Here is a 25,806-nt window from a genome sequence, read left to right on the forward strand (position 1 = left end):
CTAAACTACCTAGTGCTTAGTCTTCATCTCTAACCTCCAACCTAAACTACCTAGTGCTTAGTCTTCATCTCTAACCTCCTACCTAAACTACCTAGTGCTTAGTCTTCATCTCTAACCTCCTACCTAAACTACCTAGTGCTTAGTCTTCATCTCTAACCTAAACGACTGCTTACCCTTCATCTCTAACCTCCTACTTAAATTACCTAGTGCTTAGTCTTCATCTCTACCCTCCTACCTAAACTACCTAGTGCTTAGTCTTCATCTCTACCCTCCTACCTAAACTACCTAGTGCTTAGTCTTCATCTCTAACCTCCTACCTAAACTACCTAGTGCTTAGTCTTCATGTCTAACCTCCTACCTAAACTACCTAGTGCTTAGTCTTCATCTCTAACCTCCTACCTAAACTACCTAGTGCTTAGTCTTCATGTCTAACCCCCTACCTAAACTACCTAGTGCTTAGTCTTCATCTCTAACCTCCTACCTAAACTATTGCTTAGTCTTCATGTCTAACCTCCTACCTAAACTACCTAGTGCTTAGTCTTCATCTCTAACCTCCTACCTAAACTACCTAGTGCTTAGTCTTCATGTCTAACCTCCTACCTAAACTACCTAGTGCTTAGTCTTCATCTCTAACCTCCTACCTAAACTACCTAGTGCTTAGTCTTCATGTCTAACCTCCTACCTAAACTACCTAGTGCTTAGTCTTCATCTCTAACCTCCTACCTAAACTACCTAGTGCTTAGTCTTCATCTCTAACCTCCTACCTAAACTACCTAGTGCTTAGTCTTCATGTCTAACCTCCTACCTAAACTACCTAGTGCTTAGTCTTCATGTCTAACCTCCTACCTAAACTACCTAGTGCTTAGTCTTCATCTCTAACCTACCTAAACTACCTAGTGCCTAGTCTTCATCTCTAACCTCCTACCTAGTGCTTAGTCTTCATCTCTACCCTCCTACCTAAACTACCTAGTGCTTAGTCTTCATCTCTACCCTCCTACCTAAACTACCTCCTGCTTAGTCTTCATGTCTAACCTCCTACCTAAACTACCTAGTGCTTAGTCTTCATCTCTAATCTCCTACCTAAACTACCTAGTGCTTAGTCTTCATCTCTAACCTCCTACCTAAACTACCTAGTGCTTAGTCTTCATGTCTAACCTCCTACCTAAACTACCTAGTGCTTAGTCTTCATGTCTAACCTCCTACCTAAACTACCTGGTGCTTAGTCTTCATGTCTAACCTCCTACCTAAACTACCTAGTGCTTAGTCTTCATCTCTAACCTCCTACCTAAACTACCTAGTGCTTAGTCTTCATGTCTAACCTCCTACCTAAACTACCTAGTGCTTAGTCTTCATCTCTAACCTCCTACCTAAACTACCTAGTGCTTAGTCTTCATCTCTAACCTCCTACCTAAACTACCTAGTGCTTAGTCTTCATGTCTAACCTCCTACCTAAACTACCTAGTGCTTAGTCTTCATCTCTAACCTCCTACCTAGTGCTTAGTCTTCATCTCTACCCTCCTACCTAAACTACCTAGTGCTTAGTCTTCATCTCTACCCTCCTACCTAAACTACCTCGTGCTTAGTCTTCATGTCTAACCTCCTACCTAAACTACCTAGTGCTTAGTCTTCATCTCTAACCTCCTACCTAAACTACCTAGTGCTTAGTCTTCATCTCTAACCTCCTACCTAAACTACCTAGTGCTTAGTCTTCATGTCTAACCTCCTACCTAAACTACCTAGTGCTTAGTCTTCATGTCTAACCTCCTACCTAAACTACCTAGTGCTTAGTCTTCATCTCTAACCTATCTAAACTACCTAGTGCTTAGTCTTCATCTCTAACCTCCTACCTAGTGCTTAGTCTTCATCTCTAACCTCCTACCTAAACTACCTAGTGCTTAGTCTTCATCTCTAACCTCCTACCTAAACTACCTAGGGCTTAGTCTTCATCTCTAACCTCCTACCTAAACTACCTAGTGCTTAGTCTTCATCTCTAACCTCCTACCTAAACTACCTAGTGCTTAGTCTTCATCTCTAACCTCCTACCTAAACTACCTAGTGCTTAGTCTTCATCTCTAACCTCCTACCTAGTGCTTACCCTTCATCTCTAACCTCCTACCTAGTGCTTAGTCTTCATCTCTAACCTCCTACCTAAACTACCGTAACCTCCTACCTAAACTACCTAGTGCTTACCCTTCATCTCTAACCTCCTACCTAGTGCTTACCCTTCATCTCTAACCTCCTACCTAGTGCTTAGTCTTCATCTCTAACCTCCTACCTAAACTACCGTAACCTCCTACCTAAACTACCTAGTGCTTACCCTTCATCTCTAACCTCCTACCTAGTGCTTACCCTTCATCTCTAACCTCCTACCTAGTGCTTTGTCTTCATCTCTAACCTCCTACCTAAACTACCGTAACCTCCTACCTAAACTACCTAGTGCTTAGTCTTCATCTCTAACCTACTGCACAAGCAACTTAACCCTGTTGCCCGTGCACCTTTTTCTAGGACAATTTCTCCTTCCACACAACTTTTTATGAACATGCTTGGATACAGCCCTCTGTAGCGTTGGCCTTTTGAGGCTCAGCCTCCTTGTGGATGGTGTCAATGCACAACTGTCAGGTCAGCAGTCCTCCCCATGGTTGTGAAGCCTACTGAACCGGACTGAGAGGCCATTAAAAGGCTCAGGAAACCTTTGGAAGGTATTTTGAGGTGATTAGCTGATTAGAGTGTGACAACTTGAGTCTACAATATTGAACCTTTAAACAATATTAAAATATTCTGAAATACCGAATTTGGGGTTTTCATGAGCCATTAGCCATTATCATCAAGACTAATATAAATAAAGCCTTGAAATATTTCCCTTTGGGTGCATTGAATCTATATAATATGAGTTTCACTTTGTAAATCTGTACATAAATGTCCGAAAAAATGAAACAACACGATTCATGTATGTATTTTTTAATTTTTCTTCTGTGATACCCGATGGACTCTCGTGGTGTGAAATCATGAATATTTTCATCTACCCATGAAAACGTTTGAACTCGTATTACTTCTGCTTGCTGGTTTTTGTCATACTGAGTAATGTCTTCTTGGGACATTTTTGGAGGATGTCATTGTATCCGGTGACCGAAGCGTTCACAAAATCAGCAACAGTTACATCCACCTGACAATCTCTTGATTCCTCAACCTAGATAACAAACAATTCATATTATTGTATGCATTAGGCATGTATTATCTAGTATATGTTGAATGCACAAGCCTAGTAAAGAGCTGCACATTGAACCTTCACCGATACGTTAAGCCCTGAATAAAAAGCTGCTTTTTGTTACTAACCTTCCGATCAGATCCCATTTTAGCTGCGTCCTCCACCATGGTCTCTTGACCTGGTAACTTATCGATCCACAGCTACCTGCTGCCCTTCAATGTCACCCTGAAGAGGAGGAACACAACAAGATGCAGGGCATCATACTCTGCTCTTAAGACACTGTAGGTCTGCGTCAAGCCCTCTGCAGGCTAAAGGCCAACCTTTCCTGTTGGCCTGGCAGTGGGAGTCCAGCACCATCACCAGTCCTTTCACCTCACAAACAAAGCCTGGATGCTGTTATGACTATCAGTATAAAATAATATGATTGATTGAGTGATTTGTTCACTTCTTCCACTGTTTTGCCATGATGTGTAGAGTAGTCTACTGGTAGAAGGTTTAAATATAAAAAGGGGGACTCACACTACTCCTGAGATGGAGATGAGTGATATCTGGCGTGCGGTTTCTTCATCAGTGAACATAAACAACTGAACAGTATGTAAGAGCTGTCCATATATGAGCAGGTTATACCAAGTATTTTATTACATGGCTTTGTTGAATACATTATAACCCTTATTTGTGTCTGGATCTGATTTACATATATTTAAAGTACAGACAACTAAATAAAAGCATCTAACCATACCGTCAGACTTCACATCAAGGACCAACTGTGTCAGAAGAGTGGCAACGATCAAAGTTTGAACAGAAAACATCTTGTCTTTGGTCTTACTTCTCCAACACGCATCGTTCAGATGAAGAAGAGTCGATCTTATACGGTCAGTTGTGGACCCGCCTACCTGCATCAGCCAATCACATCAGTGCACATAGTACAACTGCACCTGAAGAAAGACTAATATTAAAGAACATTTTCCATCTTAACTTAACTTCATGGCTCAAAGTCAGGGAGGGGGGGGGGGACAGAGAAACCTTTTTCCCTGCACGTGGTGAAGTTTCGTGCAGGTACATTCACAAAACAAAAAAAATGAATGAATGAAATGAATATTCAAATCTGTAAACGACCATCTATTTCTAAACTTTCTTAAACTAGGCTAAACCTCTAATTGGGCTTTGTACAACTGGCTATGAGCTTAGTACAGTTATTACAGTATCTGTTCCAAACATCGATGAGCAATAAGGAGTGGTTGTTGGTGCTGCAGAATATATACTCATGGTTTAGAGACGTCGCTCAGCAAGGACCATTGAGATAAAATATAACAAAACGATAATATGACAAGCTATTACTCTTCACCACTTCCCTGTGAATGAACACATCTCTTGGATTAACAAGACTCTTCCTCCCTTATCTGCTAAAGGTTGAAAGTTTAGACTTACCAAGGTATTTTTTTAAGGAGTCACTTTTGTCTATCAAGATGTTGCATTCAAATATACACAGCTAAGATATAAACGGTTTCAGATAAATTATTCATAATTCAAGTGAATTATTGTTTTGAGCTTTTTGGGTCAACTTATCAGTGGAATGTAAATGTCCATCATAAAATGTTGTGTCAAGTTGAAGTACTAGACCAATTAAACTTGACCTGTTAAACCAATCATTCATTTGACAACATTTGGGGTTGTTCTTGCATACTTTTAATGTTTTTTTCCCTGTTATGTTAGGAGTCAATTTGACCCGATTCAATGTTAACAGTCTCTCATACTTTTTTCAGCTCGATTTTTTATTACTTTTCCAAACTCAATGGGGCTAACATGGCAATCATGAAAAAAAAAAAAAAAAAAAAAAAAGAAGTCCTGTACACATTTTGTACAGATGAGTGTTGTTGGGGTCATTTTGACCCCTACCACTATTATTCTATAAAACCCTAATTTTCTATCTAGTTTTTTTTGTGTTGGATGATACTGAGGGCACCTACAGGTTCATTTCTGTGTCTGTGTCTGTGTCTGTGTTTGTGTCCATCCATGTGTGTGTGTGTGTGTGTGTGTGTGTGTGTGTGTGTGTGTGTCAGGAGAAAACAGTTCCCACGACATCTCTGATCATTCAAGAAGCAACGGGAGAGGCAAGACATATTTCCCGCGAGAACTCACTGACAGTTCTCATAACAACTCTGATAATTCTCACAGCATGGGGGAGTGGGGCAGAAATACAACATTAAATACAATATTAAACATCAAATCCATCCACCATCACTAAGCGTCTCGGTTGTGCACTGCTGGGACCTGTTGATTATGAGCTGGGGACACAGGTTCAAGTCCCGCTTATGTTGGCTGTTAAGTATTATGCGTCATTATGGCGGCATTGTTGGTTTGGAACTGCCAAAGCGTTTCTCATGCAAAAACGTTTTGATTAGCCTAGGTTATGTTATTATGTTTTATGTTATTATGTATATTATGTTTATTTAGGATTTTACAAAAATGAAACAAACACGATTAATGAATGCATTTTTTTATTTTTCTTATCTGATACTCGATGGACTCTGGTGGTGTAAAATCATAAGTATATTCATCTATACATGAAAACGTTTGATGAGTAGGTTTTACTTCTTCTCCATGGTTCGCTTTACGTTGCCCACAACAAAATCTTTAAATTGGTGACAGTTGTCGTTGAAGAGATTGTAGCTTCTGCCCCCAGCCTCCATGAGTTCACCAACAGTTGTTCCCTCGTAACATTTCATTTCGGAGATTTTCTAGACAACAAACAATTCATGTTATTTTATGTATTAGGCATGTATTATCTATAAGTCCATGTTTAATGGTCAGGCCTAGTAAAGAGCTGCACATTGAACCGTCACCCATACGTTTAGCCATGAATTAAAAGCTGCTTGTTGTTACTGACCTCCCAGTTCACACCTTCCATAACCTCTGGGTCCTGCAGTGCGGCTCCACAGCCTATCTTATGGATCAACAACTTCTTTCCTTTTGGTTTGTCCAACGTCACCCTGAAGAGGGAAAGCAAAACAAGATTCAGGGCATCGCTCTCCCCCTAAAGCCACTATAGGTCTGCATCAAGCCCACTCTGCAGGCTAGAGGCCAACCGTTCCTGTTGGCCTGGCAGTGTTAGTCCCCCTCCATTATCAGTCCATTCACCTCGTAAACAAAGCCTGGATGCTGTATGACTATCAGTATCAAATATTATAATTATGAGGGATTTGTTCCCTTTGTCACCGTTTTGAATGGCAAAAGGTTTTATATATAAGAACAGGGACTCACAGCACTCCGGAGTGGCTGACCAATCCGGCTTTAATTAGCACGTAATCCAGCGGTTTGTTCATCACCTCAGCATAAACAACCTTCGCTTTATACAGTTCAGGGCGGCATTCTTTAGTCAAGTGGCTATCAGGGTAGTCACCTGCAGGAGCAAAACAATAACATCAATATTTAGTGGAACTTTGTAGGGGTGTATGTCCGCCTCCATTCTTACAAATCAACCTTCTTTAGCTTATCTTATAATATGAGACGATCAACTCAAAATAAAATGTGAACATAAACAACTGAAAAGTGTGTAAGAGCTGTCCATATCTGAGCAGGTTATACCAAGTATTTTATAACATGGCTTTGTTGAATAAATTATTATCCTTCCATATTATTTCAGTCTGGATCCGATTCCTAGAATAGTTCAGTAGGCCTACTTTCTTGGACGTTTATAGCTTTTTAAAAACGACATTTACAGATATTTAAAACCGACCACTAACTAAAAGTACTTACCCAATCCACACAACCCCAATACAAGGACCAACTGTGTCAGAAGAGCAGCAACGATCAAAGGTTGAACAGAAAACATCTTGTCTTTGGTCTTACTTCTCCAACACGCATCGTTCAGATGAAGACGAGCCGATCTTATATGGTTGGTTGTGGACCGCCTACCTGCATCAGCCAATCACATCGGTGCACGTAGTACAATTACACCTGAAGAAACATTAATATTAAAGGACATTTCCCAGATTTACTCAACTTCATGTCTCGAAGTTAGTGGGGGGGGGGGGGGGGGGGGGAGACAGAGAAACCTTTATCCCTGCATGTGGTGAAGTTTCTTGCTGGTACATTTACAAAATAATTAAACAGCAAAACGAATGCTAATCTCTTAACTACCATATCTATTTCTAAACTTTCCTAAACTAGGCTCAACCTCTAATGTGAGAACTTGGCTTTGTACAACTGGCTATAAGCTTATAACATTTATTACAGGATCTGTCCCAAGCATGATGAGCAATAAGGAGTGGTTGTCCCATACATTCAGATGGTCAGCAAAACACTGAGTACAGTCGAATAATGAAGTGAACAGAAGAAACCAAACACCCCACAACAACCCCGTACCACATCAAGCCACCACACCTTACATGAATGAACAGATTGTGATTCTCAGAGTCCTTTACCGGCCCCTGTGGACGGCTTGATATCTATAACTATAATATAATCTCAATCTGATTCCATGAACCATCAGCGGAGAGGGCTGTGGTGTTTTGGACCTGGAATATGTTTGAAATGTGATGCAGAGGGATGTGCATCATTCAACGCTTTATGATATCAAAAATGAGGGTCTGTGGTTTCTAATGTTCTTGGAGCGGTGGTGTTGATGGCAGATGAGAGTCTGCAGATAGAAGGGCTGTGTGTCAGTGTCTGTAGATCTGTTATAGTTGTGTTAGTGTATCCTATCACCATCAACTGGGGACTACGGTGGGTTGAGAAATATAGGGGCGCTCATCATCATCTGAATGATTTAGCAGGTACCCTACGCAAGGTGCACTTGCTCCTTTGCTTAAAGGAGCTGTAGGAAATTTGAGTAATTTGTTCGGACATCCCATAGCCATTCATCAGTGTTTACTGAGTCAAATGCTCTATGAGGACATCTGTTCAGGGTGATTATACTTGCCTCTGTATGACCAATTATCTGCTGGGTTTTTCTTTTTTTTTATATTGCGCGTTGTGTTGTGTCGGCCCAGTTGTGAGGTAGCCCAAAAGATGTACCTAAACTTCGAGCCTCAATGGGAACAATGAGAGACAACACAAACCACAGGCTAACACATTAAAGACAGAAGGGGGCTACAGGTTAGGATACAGGTAATAGCTTACAAGTGAGATAGCAATTATGTCCACTATTCTAGCCAGTACACTTTAAGGCATGCTGGTTTAGAAACATCTCAGCAGCCTTTTTCTGTTTCGCCACCAGGCTGGTCCGACTCTGCCAAGGTTGTACCGCAAGAAATGTTTAAAGTGATAAAGGTTATTTTACACTGACTCCGTTGGTAATGGGCTGGAGTGCCAACAGGAGGTCAGCAACTGCTGAGCTAAACATGGCAGCTCCAGAAGGCCTCCCTGGAATGAGAGGTGGAGCAGCTGGCCATCGTGGACAGATGTCGCTCAGCGAGAACCACAGACTTAAAAGAAAAGATCTAAACTATGAAATATGACGAGCTTCTACTCTTCAACCGTTCCCTATGAATGAAGACTTCTCTTGGATTAACAAGACTCTTCCTCCCTTACAAGCTGAAGGTTGAAAGTTCAGATTGACCAAGTTCTATTTGAAGTAGTCCCTTTTGTTAATCAAAATGTTGTGTTCAAACATTCACATCTAAGGTACAAACAGTTTCAGGTATTTTTGATTTCAGTGAATTATTGTCATGAGATTTGGAATGTAAATTATCAGTCAACATTCAAAATCAGCAGAATGTAAAAGTTCATCTTTCAGTTTTGTCAAATTGGAGGACCTAACCAGAACTCAGGTTACTGCCCGTTCATACCCGCTGTATAAAGCTACAGGGAAAGAAGAATTTGTTTCAGTTATCTATAGTTGAAGTTGATTGAGTCTATAGAATGAGTTGGTTATTAAAATCCTAAAAAAGTTGTGTCAAGTTGGAGTACACTTTGTTTTATCCCATTAAAAAATACATTAATTCTATATACATTGCATACATTTAATGTGTACTTCTTTCACTTTACTTAAAGCAAGCAATGACCACTTAAATTGACTCATAACCAGCTTGTATGTTTTGTATTTTCCAAAAGCAAATAGTATCATAAATCACATTAAAATGCATAATAACAGCCATCATAATGCACTAATAATGCATTAAAATATATTCCATTTATGAGAATCAAAACACACTATGATCCTTGCAGGCATGTCAGTGAGTGACCAGCATTTATGAAGTTTTATGACCCTTTTCGCATCTTTGCATTAACTTTGAATTGACTTTGAATCCACAGAGATGTCATACGAGCACTCTGCGTTTTCCATAGTTAGAGATAGGCCTATCTGTAATTCAGTTTGACTAGTCAAAACTGAATTACAGATATCTATTACTAAGTATGTGAGCTTTAGATAAAAGGCTCGTATTTGTTATAGTAGTGTGCAAAATAGCGTAAAGGAAATGAATAAGGAAATGAATAAGGAAAACAACTAAAGAAAGGGATAATTTGAATGTTATTTTAAAAGAGTGTTGAAAACCCCACTATGATTTGATTTAGTAAACTGGGATTAAATGCATCGTGGTAGTTTTACACCACTTTTAAATCCAACTATAAATGTACTCTTTTATTTGTGGATACTTTTATTTGAGTGTTCTTTAAAGGGATATATTATTAAACATTAATTCTTAGTAACTTAGTAATTATAAATTTACTTGGTAACGTTAATAGTTAGTTAGCTAACAATGTCCCTTCAATATCAAGTGGGCTAACGCCTAGCATGTCTATTAACAAAGTTGAAAAGCCTGTTTTAGCTTAGTGGCTCATTCGTATCTACAGTGATTGTACCGTTTTCAGTGTCAGTTTGCATTACCATGCAAATATCTAACACTGATAAAAATTACAAGAACAAATTTTAAAGTTGCTGGTAGAGTTTGGCGGTTGGCGACAATCGGGACTAAGAAGATAACCTGTTCTCTCCCGTGATGTCCTGTTGTTGGTTCTTATAATTTATCATTCAATGTTTTTCTCTAAATGTTCTGATTTTGTTCTTCACGTATTATGAATTAATTCCCTTAATTTTTGATACATATTTCTTACTTGTCATTGGCCCTTTAACGCTGTAAACTGTTCACCTCTGTATTTCTGTAGACTGTTCTCTTCACCTCTGGCCATCCACTGTCTGCAGCACATTCAGAGGAATGGATGGGCACACAACTGTCTGAGCATGGAAACAAATGTCCCTGTCCTCTCTGATTGCATCTCAATCACTGGTGATTTTTTCCAATTCCCAGTTTCTATCTTTCTTGGCTCATCTAATGTGTCCTCTCCAGTTGGGAGCTCAACAGGAGAAGCCATCGCGGCCAGCTTTTGAGTTAAAGTCACTTATCTAGCTGCTATAATCAAAGTCATTATTGGCTGGCGCTTTGTTACACACTCAATAATCTCCAGGTTTTATTTATCCTATTTGTTTAACAATGTTCCATTGGTTCAGTTACATCATAATAGTCACTGACTATTGAAGTGACAATGTGTAAGATTCAGTAATATATTCATAATTTTTAAGTAAAATTATGTAGATATCTCTGTAGTGCGTAAAAGCTCCAAATAGCAAAAATCCCATATAGTCACCTGATATCAGATCCTGTGAAAGAGTTAAGATTAAACATTTTATAAATTAGTAAGAAGTTAAAGGCACAAGTTGGGGATGGGGTAGATGGCTAGGCCTAATGCTCTTGATGCAGCCGTCATTTCCCAACTTGCAAATATATAACACAACAAATTGTACGTGAAGCGAGCAGTGTTGGTGTCCAGGCATCGACTCCTCCTGGCACCGCCTTCGGATCTCAAGGGTCGCTGTGGGAAAGGACAAAACACAAACGCAGACACGCTCCAAAATCTCTCATTTTCTTCATCAGTGCTTAACCTTAAACAATAGCCGTGAAAACAGCCATTGTGGGGAGAGAATTCCCCTGGAAACAGCATCCAAGATGAAATCAAGGGTTTTGCTGAAACCGGTCTTAATTTCTCAAGGAATTTTAGGGAGGGAGAAACCATAGAGAAACATTATTTTAAAATCTCTGTGATGAAGCAATATCACAGAAGAGGGAATGTTGTTTAAGGTATATCAGCCAAAAACAATCAACAGTACAACAGCAATTTTGAGTGACAGTTTATAGTTATTGCGTCTTGCGTGTGTGTTTCACTCATGTACATACTTTTATTGGAAACTTAAAGGCCCACTATGCAACTTTTTTAGCCAAAATTACATTAAGTATGCTGCAGGTTGAGAGTTATGCTGATGGTTCTGCATCCATTTCTGGGTCGATTGGTGGGTGTGTCATTTTCCCATGTCGCCTCTACAGTGAAAAAGCGCATATGCAACTTGATCTGCTCGGACCGGGACATTCCGGATGTGACGCAGCGGAAGTATTCTCGAAAATGTAGTCAGATTGTAGTTTCGAAAATGCTTTACGGCACAGACACACACCCAAACATGGCACCGGCTAGATATAAACAGCCAGTTGCGAGGCAATTGTTGCATTCATCATGGATCAATCGACTGATAAGGGACCCAAGAGGCGACCGTCGGTGGAACAAAAGAAGAATGGACCAGAAAAGAGATCAGACACGAGTGAAAGGGGAACTATGCAACTTTTTTGGCTTGATTTACCTTAATATAACAGGCTAAGAGTCATTGCGATGGTTCTATTATACATTTTTGTTCGATTGTTCGTTGTTTCGACTCACCCTTGCGCATCTTGGCGGAGAAAAGGAATATGTTTCTGCTGGCGACCCGCCGCCCACTCTCGGGTCTCGCGAAGTAACGAATTGCTTTACGGCACAGACCCCCAAACACGGAACCGGCTCGATATAAACACAAGTAACTAAGGGATTGTTACATTCATCATGGATCAGCCGACTAAAAAGAGACAGAGAAACCCAATGTCGGAGGAACAGAAGAAGAGAAAAGGGAGACTGACCGGCAGAGAGGCCAGACACGAGTAAACGTTGGGCAAGCTTTTCAGGAATAGCTTGAACTGAAAGAAAAAGAAGACTGCAAATCAGACGCCGACTCGGCCGTGTTGCTTTTGAAATTGAAAGTACCCTTGGGTGAACTTTGGCTTCGTGGTATTCTTGATGTTGATAGTCTCTGTACAAATGTGTTTGCTCAACCATTTTGTTGTGAGCCCTGTAAAAATTGTTTTATCGACCGTTTTGTTTGTGAGCCCTGTATGTTTCTAGCTTGCCTGGTTGCAACCATATAAACACCTTTGTTTCCATGGGTGTTTTGCTGTTCGTCTGTCTCGTCCCCCAGATACAGACTGAATCCCCGAATCCAGGTTCTTGTTTATTTCGATTATTATGTTGGCCAAACCTCTTACACTGATTGTTCTGTTCAACCTAAGATAAAACAATTATAATCTAGGATATAAATTCTCCCCGTCAACTATAAAAAAGGATGGATTTATGTTTATTGCAATACAAATACACCCTTTTAAAAATGTATAACCTTGCCTACACTTTATGAACATCTACTTCGGACATGGCTCCACGCATTCGCCGGCTTCTTTGAAAACAAATGCACATGGCTCGCGTAGAAGTGCATGGGGAAGGGTCGTCAACGAGTTGTTACGACAGTGTTGTGAAATATCGACTACGAAGCTGTAGGGGGCGCTGTGTAGAGAAATGTGCGTGCCAAAACCAAGAAAACAGTGAAGAAATTCCCGAAGTTGCATAGTGGGCCTTTAACAGTGTTTGACAAAATTGTATTGGTTTTCTTGAAGAATTGTCTGTACCCATTTGGGAAGTAACGTAAAACAAATACTTTGTAAGTGCACTTAAGCACAGTTTTCATGTGTCGGTTCTTTACTTTAGTATTTATTTCACTGACAGGTTTTTACTTCTACTCTCAACATTTTAACACATATCTGTACTTTTTACTCCTTATAATCAATTTTGCATCATTGTGCACCTTCCCAACTTCAAGACCGATTTCAACTAAAAGGATTGGACGATACAACACAGACGATCCATCAGTGTCTACTGTCTACATCAGTGTATATCACACACAGACACAGGGCTGACACCTCCTGGTCGCTTGGTAGATGCTCTTGTCCAACCAGTAGTCGCCCGTGTCGACCAGCAGATGTCACCTGATCTCACTTCTCAACGCCAAATCTCACCATTTGTATGCTGCTTCACAGATAAGCGAATCTGGGCGGAGATAAGGACTAAACCTGTTTCTGCGTATTTAGCACAGACGACACGCATACATATAGAAAATATCCCTCATATAATCAAACGTATTCTTTATCACCTTGAAAGTTTACCAAAACCTACCTTCATCCTTGCATTCCCCTGTGCAAATTCCTTAAACGTTTGTAAAAAGCCATTTTGCGAGAGAGCTGGATTTCAATGCTGATGAAATGATTTTGATTTGTTTTTTTAGAGTTTACTGCCACAAGGAAAAGGGAATAATTCACTCATAATCTGTTTGTCATATTTGTACTGGGGGCTGAATATTTGATACCGATAGTAATCTCACAGCTCAAGGCTTTGTTTATGAGGTGAACTGCCTGATAATGGAGCTGGACCCCCACTGCCAGGCCAACAGGACTGGTTTCCCTCTGGCCTGGAGGGTGGGCTTGTTTCAGACCTATGGGGGCTTTAGCAGGAGAGCAGAGTGTGATGCACTGAATCTTGTTGTGTTCCCCCTCTTCAGGGTGACGTTGGAGGACGGGTCGAGGGGGTTGATCCATGAGGGAAATGGTGGTGGACGTGAGACACATGAGCTCTGACTGGAAGGTCAGTGTCAACAAGCAGCTTTTTATTCACGGCTGAACTTATCGGTGAAGGTTTCAATGAGCAGCTCCTAACCAGGCCTTATCACTAGACACATAATGTTGTAGCCTCACATCCTTATTTATGTATTTGTTGTCTAGACTATTAAAAAGAACAATTTCAAGGGGAAGAAGACTGTTGCTGACTTCGTGGCAGATGGGGGCTCCAATTACTGTCTGTTCTTCAATAACTGTCGAGACGCGTCTACTCGGATGATGACTCCCTTTCGGGAGTGAAACGTCTTCACCAGCAAAATCAACATTCAACAAATCACCATTATTTCACTCAACCAGATTCAAATAAATTAATGCATACATAAATCGTGTTTGTTTAGTCCTTTCTTTGAGTTCTCCCAACATCTAGAGGCAGCTTCAGAGAATAACCAAGGCTCTATGGGGCTTGTACATCAGAGTGCATCATGGGATTTGTTGTTGGGATACCACGCCATTTTGTAATGCCTGGAGAGCATTGGAGTAATGTAAATACACGGTGACTTAGCTGAATCAAAACTTTTTTTTTAGCACGTCTCGCATGAGAACGGCTGTTACAGTTCCATGCACAAAATTGTCTGTATAATGACAAATAATTAGACAATGAACAAACAATGAATTACTGACCAATCACCATGGCTTTTGGCTACCATTAACATTCCTACGTTCCTATACAGTTCAGTTCAGAGAGAACAGTAACATGTCAGACATATATCTCCGTCACACTGTTACTGTGCTAAATCATTATGCTGAAAGGTTAAACTATGAAAAATGGGTTTGGAAAATTGGTTGCTGTCAGCAACGTTGCGCATGTGTGTTTGTGTTTGTGTTTGTGAGGGTGTTTGTGTGTGTTTGTGTGAGTGTGTGTGTGTTTGTGTGTATGTGTGTGTGTGTTTGTCTGAGTGTGTGTGTCTCTATGGGGGGGTGGGGTGTCTATGTGTGTGCGGTCGGGTTCCCTCTGATGCTGAAGGTCACATGACCTCGCTGGGCGCAATGATGACAGGTTTCTTTGTGTTTCCACGCGATTGGTCAATTTCTCGGTCCCCCAGAATCCCTCAGCTTTGGATCTCAGCCACGAACGTCATTGTGGGAATCAGACAAAGGACCAGGGACGCGTGCTACCGCGCGGCCTCTAGCCACCGTGTTTACATTGTTACACAATCACGAACAGGACTGCGTGCCCGGACCAAGGTCTGGGTCCACCCCGGACACAGACCTGGGTCCACCTCAGACCTGGACCTGGGTCCAACCCGGACCAGGACCTGGGTCCACCCCGGACCCAGACCAGAGGAGAAGAACAGGCTCTACCTGAATGAGCCCACCAGGACCCCAGATTCCACCAGGACCTGAGGTATCCAACTGGATCCTAGTGGGCTCTGAGGTCCTGGTGGGTTGTGGGGTCCGGGCGGGTGTTAGGGTCCTGGTGGACTCTGGGGACCCGGGCTGGGGTCGTGGGGTCCGGTCCCGGGTGGGTCGTGGGGTCCGGTCCCGGGCTTGTCGTGGGCTCCGGTCTCAGGTGGGTCGTGGGCTCCGGTCTCAGGTGGGTCGTGGGCTCCGGTCTCAGGTGGGTCGTGGGCTCCGGTCTCAGGTGGGTCGAGGGGTCCGGTCTCAGGTGGGTCGTGGGGTCCGGTCTCAGGTGGGTCGTGGGCTCCGGTCTCAGGTGGGTCGTGGGCTCCGGTCTCAGGTGGGTCGTGGGGTCCGGTCTCAGGTGGGTCGTGGGCTCCGGTCTCAGGTGGGTCGTGGGCTCCGGTCTCAGGTGGGTCGTGGGCTCCGGTCTCAGGTGGGTCGTGGGCTCCGGTCTCAGGTGGGTCGTGGGGTCCGGTCTCAGGTGGGTCGTGGGGTCCGGTCTCAGGTGGGTCGTGGGGTCCGGTCCCGAGCGGGTCGTGGGCTCCGGTCTCAGGTGGGTCGTGCGCTCCGGTCTCAGGTGTGTGGGCTGGGGCTCCGGCCCCGGGGCGGGCCGGGGGGGGCCCCTCTGCCCGGCCCCAGCGTGCGGTACCCGGGCCTATGGGCGCGGAGGAGGGGCGTCTGGGTGGTGGCGTCCTGCAGCTCCGACCGCCTCGGCCCGGCCTCGCGGAACCGGGAGCGCGTCCAGCCGTACGCCAGGCTGTTGAGGGCGCCCTGGGACCCGGACGCCAGCGCCTGGCCAGAGGCACGGGGACACTCAGGGGGGAACCAAGGCCAACGCGCCGGCTAACGCCTACCTCCGGCTAACGCCTACCTCCGGCTAACGCCTACCTCCGGCTAACGCCTACCTCCGGCTAACGCCTACCTCCGGCTAACGCCTTCCTCCGGCTAACGCCTACCTCCGGCTAACGCCTTCCTCCGGCTAACGCCTACCTCCGGCTAACGCCTTCCTCCGGCTAACGCCTACCTCCGGCTAACGCCTACCTCCGGCTAACGCCTTCCTCCCGCTATATTCTAGGTGACATTTCAATTATGTGCAATATTGCAGAGTTTTTAACGAGTTGTTTGATTGGCTTTTACTGTTTGTCCATTTTGTTGTGTGTCGGTTGTACCGTCTGTTGACCGACTTCGTGAGCTAATGGATACCTGGATTTCCCCAAGGGGATGAATCAAGTGTCCATCTATCTATCCATCTATCCGTCTGTCCGTCTATCTGGCTTGTAACAGAAGGCTTGTGACAGAAGGCTTGTGACAGAAGGCTTGTAACAGAAGGCTTGTAACAGAAGGCTTGTGACAGAAGGCTTGTGACAGAAGGCTTGTGACAGAAGGCTTGTAACAGAAGGCTTGTGACAGAAGGCTTGTGACAGAAGGCTTGTAACAGAAGGCTTGTAACAGAAGGCTTGTAACAGAAGGCTTGTAACAGAAGGCTTGTGACAGAAGGCGTGTAACAGCTAATCAGCATCAGGGGGTCAGATAAGGCCCTTTAGCGCAGCACTCCCATCGTTAGTCGTTACTTTAGACACAATCCCATCAATCTATATAATATTAGTAAGAGTTTTGTTGTATATATGTATGTATGTGTGAGTGTGCATGTGTGTGTGTGTGTGTGTGTGTGTGTGTGTGTGTGTGTGTGTGTGTGTGTGTGTGTGTGTGTGTGTGTGTGTGTGTGTGTGTGTGTGTGTGTGTGTCGGTGTGTGTCGGTGTGTGTATAATATGCTCCATGGTTGGTGATGTTTAATACCTGGAGGAGGTAGAGCGCGGCGGCCAGGGCACCCTGCAGGGCCGCGGGCCGGATCCAGCTCAGGGCGGTCACACACACGGCTGAGGACCAGAGCCACGCCCACACGGTCAGCACTCAGCCGGCCTGACGCACAAAAGGGCCTGCAGCTACACACTGACCCCGCTTAGTGCAATCAAAGAGCCTCGATGATGATGGGTAAGGGTCAGTGGTAACCAGGTGATCTAGGGTCAGTGGTAACCAGGTGATCTAGGGTCAGTGGTAACCAGGTGATCTAGGGTCAGTGGTAACCAGGTGATCTAGGGTCAGTGGTAACCAGGTGATCTAAGGTCAGTGGTAACCGGGTGATCTGAGGTTAGTGGTAAACAGGTTATCTAGGGTCACTACTAACTAGTAACCAGGGGATCCAGGGTCAGTACTAACTAGTAACCAGGTGATCCAGGGTCAGTACTAACTAGTAACCAGGTGATCCAGGGTCAGTATTAACTAGTAACCAGGTGATCCAGGGTCAGTACTAACTAGTAACCAGGTGATTTAGGTTCAGTACTAACTAGTAACCAGGTGATCTAGGGTCAGTACTAACTAGTAACCAGGTGATCTAGGGTCAGTACTAACTAGTAACCAGGTGATCTAGGGTCGGTACTAACTAGTAACCAGGTGATCTAGGGTCAGTACTAACTAGTAACCAGGTGATCTAGGGTCAGTACTAACTAGTAACCAGGTGATCCAGGGTCAGAGGCCAGGTACCTGGACCCCAGCAGAAGATGAACACAGCGGGGTAGAGCAGCATGCGTCGGTCCAGCATCCTCAGATTGGCCCACTGCCTGTCGCCTAGGAAACCCCCGGAGGTCACGACCCGTCTGTGAATGCGCCGGGCTTTCTCCATCAGCACCTGAGGCGGGAGATGGTACCGATCAATACAGAGGCGGGAGAAGGTACCGATCAATACTGAGGCGGGAGATGGTACGGGTCAATACTGAGGCGGGAGATGGTACCGATCAATACTGAGGCAGGAAATGGTCCCGATCAATACTGAGGCAGGAAATGGTCCCGATCAATACTGAGGCAGGAAATGGTACCGATCAATACTGACGGAGGCATGACGAGGCCATCAAACTACCAACAACCTGTCGATCTGCTGATTAGTCCGGTTAGTGGTTCTATTCCCGGTTGATTCTGAAGATGACCACATCAAAATATAAACTATATAGGAAGGATTAATGTACTACAAATATCAGGATTTGAATAGATCCAAAACAGTTCCCTTTTTAAAGACTCCTGTGGTAAGGGAACCCCCTGATCACTTCGTCTTTGAATACAAAGGATTTTCCATGTCTGGGCTTTTCTTGACTCAAATGTATAGAGTGGTTAAACCGGGGAAACTCCCTGTACAACGCCCGGGGTTGACTGCTTCCTGACGAGAGGGAGAGCTCTCTCTCTGCTGGCTTCACACTTGCGGAAGGCGGAACTTCGCCTGCTCCAACGCTGGTTTACTGACTATGAAAAGGGAACTACTGGAAACCACAACAATGGCGCCAAACCCATGTGCACGTTGGCCTGAATCCCCGCAGAGGTGTGGTTCTGGATGGACGCTAACCCTCCACGGGAGCCGACACTGAACCGCCAACCGTCAGGTCAACTCTAACAGGTGGAGTGGCTGAGGGCTCACACCGTGCACTCAGCATCCCCTCCAGTGTCGTCGGGTTAGTTGGTGTGAGGGTCGTCGGGACAACGCACCGTGATGCCGACGAGGGTGATGAGGAAGGTGAGGAGGAAGATGAGGTCGCGGTAGGCGTGGAGCAGCCAGCAGTCGCCCTGCTCGCCGCCCAGGCACAGGGGCCCCGTCTGCATCAGGAGACACCTTTGGGGGGGGGGGGGGGGGGGTCGTTAGGGTTAGGGTGTCCCTCTACCAGCGGGTCAAGAGCATTCAGTCGCTCAGCCCCCCACCTCTGGAACTCTCTGCCTCATCACATCCAACACTCTGGAAACAGATCTACTCAGACAAGCCTGCTCGCTTTAAGTCCGTTGCATTCTTGGGACTAGAATGACCCCACTCTTTTCTCTTGTACACTGCTTTATTATGTTGGTGTTGTTGTTGTTGTTGTTGTTTTTTCTTGCTCTTATGAATGTTTAATTTTGTAAGGTGACCTTGAGTGTCAAGAAAGGCGCCCATAAATAAAATGCATTATTATTATTATTATTATTATTGCTACCGGCGGGAAGGTTCTGTGGTCGATCCCCAAAGTGGGCAGCCCAACCTGTAGGCCCCCTACAGCAGGAGGTCGGGACAGCATCCTGGGCGTGGCTTTGGACAGAAGCCACGCCCAACACTTTCAGGACTCTCGGGGGAAGTTCCTTCAAGAGTCTGGAAGCCCTTCTGTGTGTCTATACAGAGCCTTCTATCTGCTCTTAAAAACGGGAGCTTTCCTTATCTTTAAAGACCAGAAGGCAGTTTATCTTGTGAGAACCGGCTCTAGCAGAGTGCCTGTCTGCTCCGCTCTCCTCTTATTGAGTCCTGTTTGACCCCTTCAGCTCCACCTCTAGTGAAGCTGTGTTCAGCTCCATCTCTGTGAGCATGGGGGCGCATTGGAACAGTGTGAGTGTTAGCAGCTAACCTGTAGGGTTGGCTACATTGGAACAGTGTGAGTGTTAGCAGCTAACCTGTAGGGTTGGCTACATTGGAACAGTGTGAGTGTTAGCAGCTAACCTGTAGGGTTGGCTACAGTTAGCGTAGCATGGGGGCGCATTGGAACAGTGTGAGTGTTAGCAGCTAACCTGTAGGGTTGGCTACAGTTAGCGTAGCAGCGGAGGAGGTTAGCCTCGATCAACGCTGGAGACATGAGCAGCCAGGGGAGGAGCCTGCAAACAGAGACAGCCGTGCAGGGTGTAGGAGATACTCCATGTACGGGCGATGACATATACTTCATGTACAGGGTTTACACAATACTTGAATAACACAAGATACTGACCCTGCAACTACAGCGAGGATTTTAGGTGTCAGCACGCTGCTGGCCTCCTGGAACACAAAACACACGAGATATTAACCAACGGGTGCTTCATGTGAGGAGGTCCGGCGGAAAACACAGGATCATGTTTTCTCTCTCATTTCTGGATCAAGGTTGGTGAGATGGAGACAGGAGGATGTGAGGGGGTAGGATGTGAGAGGGTAGGATGTGAGGGTAGGATGTGAGGGGGTAGGATGTGAGGGTAGGGTGTGAGAGGGTAGGGTGTGAGGAGGCGGGATGTGAGAGGGTAGGATGTGAGGGGGCAGGATGTGAGAGAGTAGGATGTGAGGGTAGGGTGTGAGGGTAGGGTGTGAGGTTAGGGTGTGAGGTTAGGGTGTGAGGGGGTAGGATGTGAGGGGAGGATGTGAGGGGTAGGATGTGAGGGTAGGATGTGAGGGGGTAGGATGTGAGAATAGAGTGTGACCTGATTGGAGGTGAGGGTAGGATGTGAGGGTAGGGTGTGAGGGTAGGGTGTGAGAGGGTAGGGTGTGAGGAGGCGGGATGTGAGAGGGCAGGATGTGAGAGAGTAGGATGTGAGGGCAGGGTGTGAGGGTAGGGTGTGAGGTTAGGATGTGAGGGGTTAAGATGTGAGGGGGTAGGATGTGAGGGGTTAAGATGTGAGGGGTTAAGATGTGAGGGGGTAGGATGTGAGGGCATGATTTGAGGAGGCAGGATGTGAGAGGGTAGGGTGTGAAGGGGTAAGATGTGAGGGTAGCATGTGAGGGGTAGGATGTGAGGGTAGGATGTGAGGGGGTAGGATGTGAGGGGGTAGGATGTGAGCAGGTAGGATGTGAGCGGGCTGACCTCAGCCATGAATCCACTGATGCTGCAGTTGAGTCTGCTCCTGAGGTCGGAGGTCAGCCTCCACACGTAGAGGAGCGTGTAGAAGAAGGACGTCGTGTAGAGGATCTGTTGGAGGCAGGAGAGATAGCACAACCTGAGCTCAACCCTCACACTGTTCACTTTGTCTTTGGAACATTTCCACTGAGCGCCTCCAACTCCCCCCACATGTTCCCAGTGAGGCTCGAACACAGCTCCACTGCGCCTCACTGCAGCCGGAGACCAGGACCAGGCTGTGCTGGGGTCAGAGGACGGTGAGGCGGTGTCGTCTCTTGACTCCCCGCCCTGACCCGGTGCGGCACGTTCGGACCCCTTCATCCTGTGACCCACTAATCGGGAGCAGTGTGTGCGTGTGTGCGCTACCTGCTCCACAGTGTGTAGGTGGCAGCAGGCGGGGTGTGTGTGTGTGTGTGTGTGTGTGTGTGTGTGTGTGTGTGTGTGTGTGTGTGCGCTACCTGCTCCACAGTGTGTAGGTGGCAGCAGGCGGGGTGTGTCTCGGGGTCCGGGGTGTAGAGAGCGGCCCCCACCAGCCAGCTGACAGCCAGCAGGAGGTCCGCCGCACTGAGGAGCAGCAGGGGGCGCACCTGGAGAACACACACCTGGAGTTAGACACACACACCTGGAGACACACACACCTGGAGAACACACACCTGGAGTTACACACACACACACCTGGAGACACACACACCTGGAGTTATACACACACACCTGGAGACACACACACCTGGAGAACACACACCTGGAGTTACACACACACACACCTGGAGACACACACACCTGGAGTTATACACACACACCTGGAGACACACACACCTGGAGAACACACAGCTGGAGTTAGACACACACACCTGGAGAACACACACCTGGAGTTACACACACACCTGGAGAACACACACACCTGGAGAACACACAGCTGGAGTTAGACACACACACCTGGAGAACACACACCTGGAGTTACACACACACCTGGAGACACACACACCTGGAGAACACACACACACCTAGAGAACACACACCTGGAGTTATACACACACACCTGGAGAACACACACCTGGAGTTACACACACACACACCTGGAGAACACACACCTGGAGTTATACACACACACACCTGGAGACACACACACACACCTGGAGAACACACACCTGGAGTTACACACACACACACACCTGGAGACACACACACCTGGAGAACACACACCTGGAGTTACACACACACACACCTGGAGACACACACACCTGGAGAACACACACCTGGAGTTATACACACACACCTGGAGACACACACACCTGGAGAACACACACCTGGAGTTATACACACACACCTGGAGACACACACACCTGGAGAACACACAGCTGGAGTTACACACACACACCTAGAGAACACACACCTGGAGAACACACACCTGGAGTTATACACACACACCTGGAGACACACACACCTGGAGAACACACACCTGGAGTTATACACACACACCTGGAGACACACACACCTGGAGAACACACACCTGGAGAACACACACCTGGAGTTACACACACACACCTAGAGAACACACACCTGGAGAACACACAGCTGGAGTTATACACACACACCTGGAGACACACACACCTGGAGAACACACAGCTGGAGTTAGACACACACACCTGGAGAACACACACCTGGAGACACACACACACACCTGGAGAACACACGGACACACACACACTTGGAGAACACACACACACACACACACACACACACACACACACACACACACACACACACACCAGACGGTCGGAGCCAACTTTAAAACAGTCAGGGGGTGACGAAATATGGAGAGGGGGCGTGGCCAAAAACCCTGCGCGTACAGTTTATGCATAAACGTATATAAAATAAACTATTATTAGTTGTACGCCTACAGACAATCACAATAACAACACACGCACACAGTGCGCCACCAAAACGCACAAGAACCGACAAAACCCAATGCCATATGAACCTCTATTACAACGTTATCATTGTTGCGCAAAATTATTACAGTGGAGTGATGAAGAGTTTTCCTAAAAAATATGACATGAAATGCCTCAACTTAAATTGAATTGTCCTGAAACACATTGAATCGTTTTAAAGGGATCCTATGAGATCAGCGTGGCCCCCCAACACACACACACACACACACACACACACACACACACACACACACACACACACACACACACACACACACACACACACACACACACACACACACACACACACACACACACACACACACACACACACACACACACACACACACACACGGATCACGTGATCCTGCATTCCAACCAACCAATCAGCTGAGGTTAGGGAACTCCGTTAGATCATTTAAAACATTCTCCAATGTAGAATTCACTATATTTGGTGTTATTGCATTAAGGATTATTTTTTAATGTATATAATCCAAAGTAGCCTACTTTACTCACTGACTATGACACAAACAGAAAGTAGGTTATATTTATTTGTTATGTAATATTTACCTCCTGCGATTGAAAGAGTTTCTGTGAAGCTGAAAACACCAAGATGGATCCTGAGCCGACAATGCTGAAAGAATAGCGATGCACATTATCAAATGTCGATCAATTTAAAACAGGATTCAAACTAGCCTACCCCATGCTCTCCCTTTAAATGGTCTAGTTCTTCATTGTTCACGGTGCACTGAACCCAAATCTGAACTCATAACGAGACTAGTAGGCTAACCGTAATGAGAAGTAGGCTATTGCGGATTTCTAAATAGTTTCCGTTCCAGATTAATTTAAAGCACATGCAATTTATTTATTCTACATGCAGTCAGCTGTGACGTTGTTAGAAGCACATGAAACCAAAGGAGACGGCCCGGGGGTCGGGGTCCCATCTCATCAGAGACACGCAATGACAGGCTGTCAGATAGCGGGGTGAGAGGGACGTGGACCAGAGGGGTCCTGGACTCACCTCAGGACGGCCATGGAGAGCTGTATCCACCGCGCCGCCTCGTACACCTGAAAACAACGGAACGCTCAACGAGGGACTAGATCCACCTTGGCTTACCCATAGTATAACGACTGTCCATCCCGAAGTAGCCTACCGTTACATTCAAGATTTTAAATAAACCTTCCACTGCGCAACAAACCAATGAGCAACAAATCCCAGCTTCATTTAAGGATAATTTGATTTACTTTAATTTACTCACGTCGGTTAGGTTTTCGGCGTTGCTGGTGTTCTGCGGTGTGCAGTTTGAGAACATCGCGTCTGTTTCTCTTCAAGACTAAAGTGCGTTTTGAACATGGACTGGTGAGTTAGCCGGAGCCTCTGACCGTCCAGCGACGCTGCTTGGTGTAAATAAGCAGAAACTGGTTTTAAGTCATTATCTCCTCCCAGATTCGCTTATCTGTGAAGCAGCATACAAATGGTGAGATTTGGCGTTGAGAAGTGAGATCTGGTGACATCTGGTGGTCGACACGGGCGACTACTGGTTGGACAAGAGCATCTACCAAGCGACCAGGAGGTGTCAGCCCTGTGTCTGTGTGTGATATAGGCCTACACTGATGTAGACACGGAGGGATTGTCTGTGTTGTATCGTCCAATCCTTTTAGGTGTAATCGGTCTTGAAGTTGGGAAGGCGCACAATGATCCAAAATTAAACAATTATCGATAATTCTCCTTGATTATAAGGAGTAAAAAGTACAGATGTGTTAAAATGTTGAAGTAAAAACCTGTCAATGAAATAAATACTAAAGTAAAGAACAGACACATGAAAACTGTGCTTAAGTGCACTTACAAAGTATTTGACCTACGTTACTTCCCAAATGTGTACAGGCAATTCTTCAAGAAAACCAATACAATTTTGTCAAACACTGTTAAGTTTCCAATAAAAGTATGTAAATGAGTGAAAAACACACGCAATAACTGTGAACTGTCACTCAAATTACCCTTACTTGACATTAACAATTCTGCATAATATTGCTGTTGTACTGTTGATTGTTTTTGGCTGATATACCTTAAACAACATTCCCTCTTCTGTGATATTGCTTCATCACAGAGCTTTTAAAATAATGTTTCTCTATGGTTTCTCCCTCCCTAAAATTCCTTGAGAAATTAAGACAGGTTTCAGCAAAACCCTTGATTTCATCTTGGATGCTGTTTTCAGGGGAATTCTCTCCCCACAATGGCTGTTTTCACGGCTATTGTTTAAGGTTAAGCACTGATGAAGAAAATTAGAGATTTTGGAGCGTGTCTGCGTTTGTGTTTTGTCCTTTCCCACGGCGACCCTTGAGATCCAAAGGCGGCGCTAGAAGGAGTCGATGCCTGGACACCAACACTGCTCGCTTCACGTACAATTTGTTGTGTTTTATATTTGCAAGTTGGGAAATGACGGCTGCATCGAGAGCATTAGGCCTAGCCATCTACCCCATCCCCAACTTGTGCCTTTAACTTCTTACTACTTTTTAAAATGTTCATTTCTTAACTCTTTCACACGGTCTGATATCAGGTGACTATATGGGAGTTTTGCTATTTGGAGCTTTTACGCACTACAGAGATATCTATATAATTTTACTTAACAATTATGAATATATTAGTGAATCATACACATTGTCACTTCAATAACTTCTATGTCAGTGACTATTATGATGTAACTGAACCAATGGAACATTGTTGAACAAATAAATAAAACCTGGAGATTATTGAGATTATAACAAAGCATCAGCCAATAATGACTTTGATTATAGCAGCTAGATAAATTACTTTAACTCCAAAACTTGACGCGATGGCTTCTCCTGTTGAGCTCCCAACTGGAGAGGACACATTAGATGAGCCAAGAAAGATAGA

The 25,806-nt window shown here is 45.0% G+C and overlaps 2 protein-coding genes and 2 long non-coding RNA genes across 6 annotated transcripts; 1 reads left to right on the forward strand and 3 right to left on the reverse strand.

Moving 5' to 3' along the window:
* Positions 1-5,686: 5,686 nt before the first annotated feature.
* LOC132459073 (uncharacterized) lies at positions 5,687-6,338 on the reverse strand. The gene is made up of 2 exons (XR_009526103.1): positions 6,093-6,338; positions 5,687-5,943 (listed from the first exon to the last, which is right to left on the reverse strand). It is a non-coding gene; the product is annotated as an uncharacterized LOC132459073 (long non-coding RNA).
* Positions 6,339-13,583: 7,245 nt separating this feature from the next.
* Positions 13,584-14,498, forward strand: LOC132460182 (uncharacterized). The gene is made up of 2 exons (XR_009526361.1): positions 13,584-13,969; positions 14,107-14,498. It is a non-coding gene; the product is annotated as an uncharacterized LOC132460182 (long non-coding RNA).
* LOC132460180 (transmembrane protein 116-like) lies at positions 14,068-20,600 on the reverse strand. Of its 3 annotated transcripts, XM_060055242.1 has the most exons (5): positions 19,913-20,597; positions 18,875-18,998; positions 17,885-18,029; positions 17,141-17,220; positions 14,068-16,134 (listed from the first exon to the last, which is right to left on the reverse strand). In XM_060055242.1, the coding sequence occupies exons 1-5, from the start codon at positions 20,062-20,064 to the stop codon at positions 15,916-15,918; spliced, it is 720 nt and encodes a 239-aa protein (XP_059911225.1). In that variant the 5' UTR covers positions 20,065-20,597; the 3' UTR covers positions 14,068-15,915. The 3 variants fall into 3 exon arrangements, 1 of the variants encoding a protein (XP_059911225.1); XR_009526359.1 differs by having other exon boundaries at positions 15,993-17,220; positions 17,885-18,778; positions 18,816-18,998; positions 19,913-20,600; XR_009526360.1 differs by having other exon boundaries at positions 15,993-16,281; positions 16,384-18,778; positions 18,816-18,998; positions 19,913-20,600.
* A 79-nt stretch (positions 20,601-20,679) lies between these two features.
* LOC132459604 (transmembrane protein 116-like) lies at positions 20,680-25,601 on the reverse strand (the record flags this gene model as incomplete). The annotated part of the gene is made up of 5 exons (XM_060054250.1): positions 24,170-25,601; positions 23,932-23,978; positions 23,481-23,544; positions 21,438-21,566; positions 20,680-21,051 (listed from the first exon to the last, which is right to left on the reverse strand). Coding segments are annotated over exons 1-5 (666 nt in total), but the record flags the coding sequence as incomplete, so codon positions are not given.
* Between the last annotated feature and the right edge of the window lie 205 nt (positions 25,602-25,806).

The sequence above is a fragment of the Gadus macrocephalus genome, chromosome 6 (genome assembly GCF_031168955.1).
Source record: "Gadus macrocephalus chromosome 6, ASM3116895v1".
Taxonomy (NCBI): Eukaryota; Metazoa; Chordata; class Actinopteri; order Gadiformes; family Gadidae; genus Gadus; species Gadus macrocephalus.

Coding starts and splice junctions, on each gene's coding strand:
- LOC132460180 (XM_060055242.1), bottom strand. CDS start 20,064: ATGAAGTATATGTCATCGCCCGTACATGGAGTATCTCCTACACCCTGC. Junction 17,221..17,884: donor CATCTTCTGCTGGGGTCCAG/GTACCTGGCCTC, acceptor TCTGGTCCTCAG/CCGTGTGTGTGACCGCCCTG. Junction 16,135..17,140: donor CCGCGCTCTACCTCCTCCAG/GTATTAAACATC, acceptor GCCTCTGGCCAG/GCGCTGGCGTCCGGGTCCCA.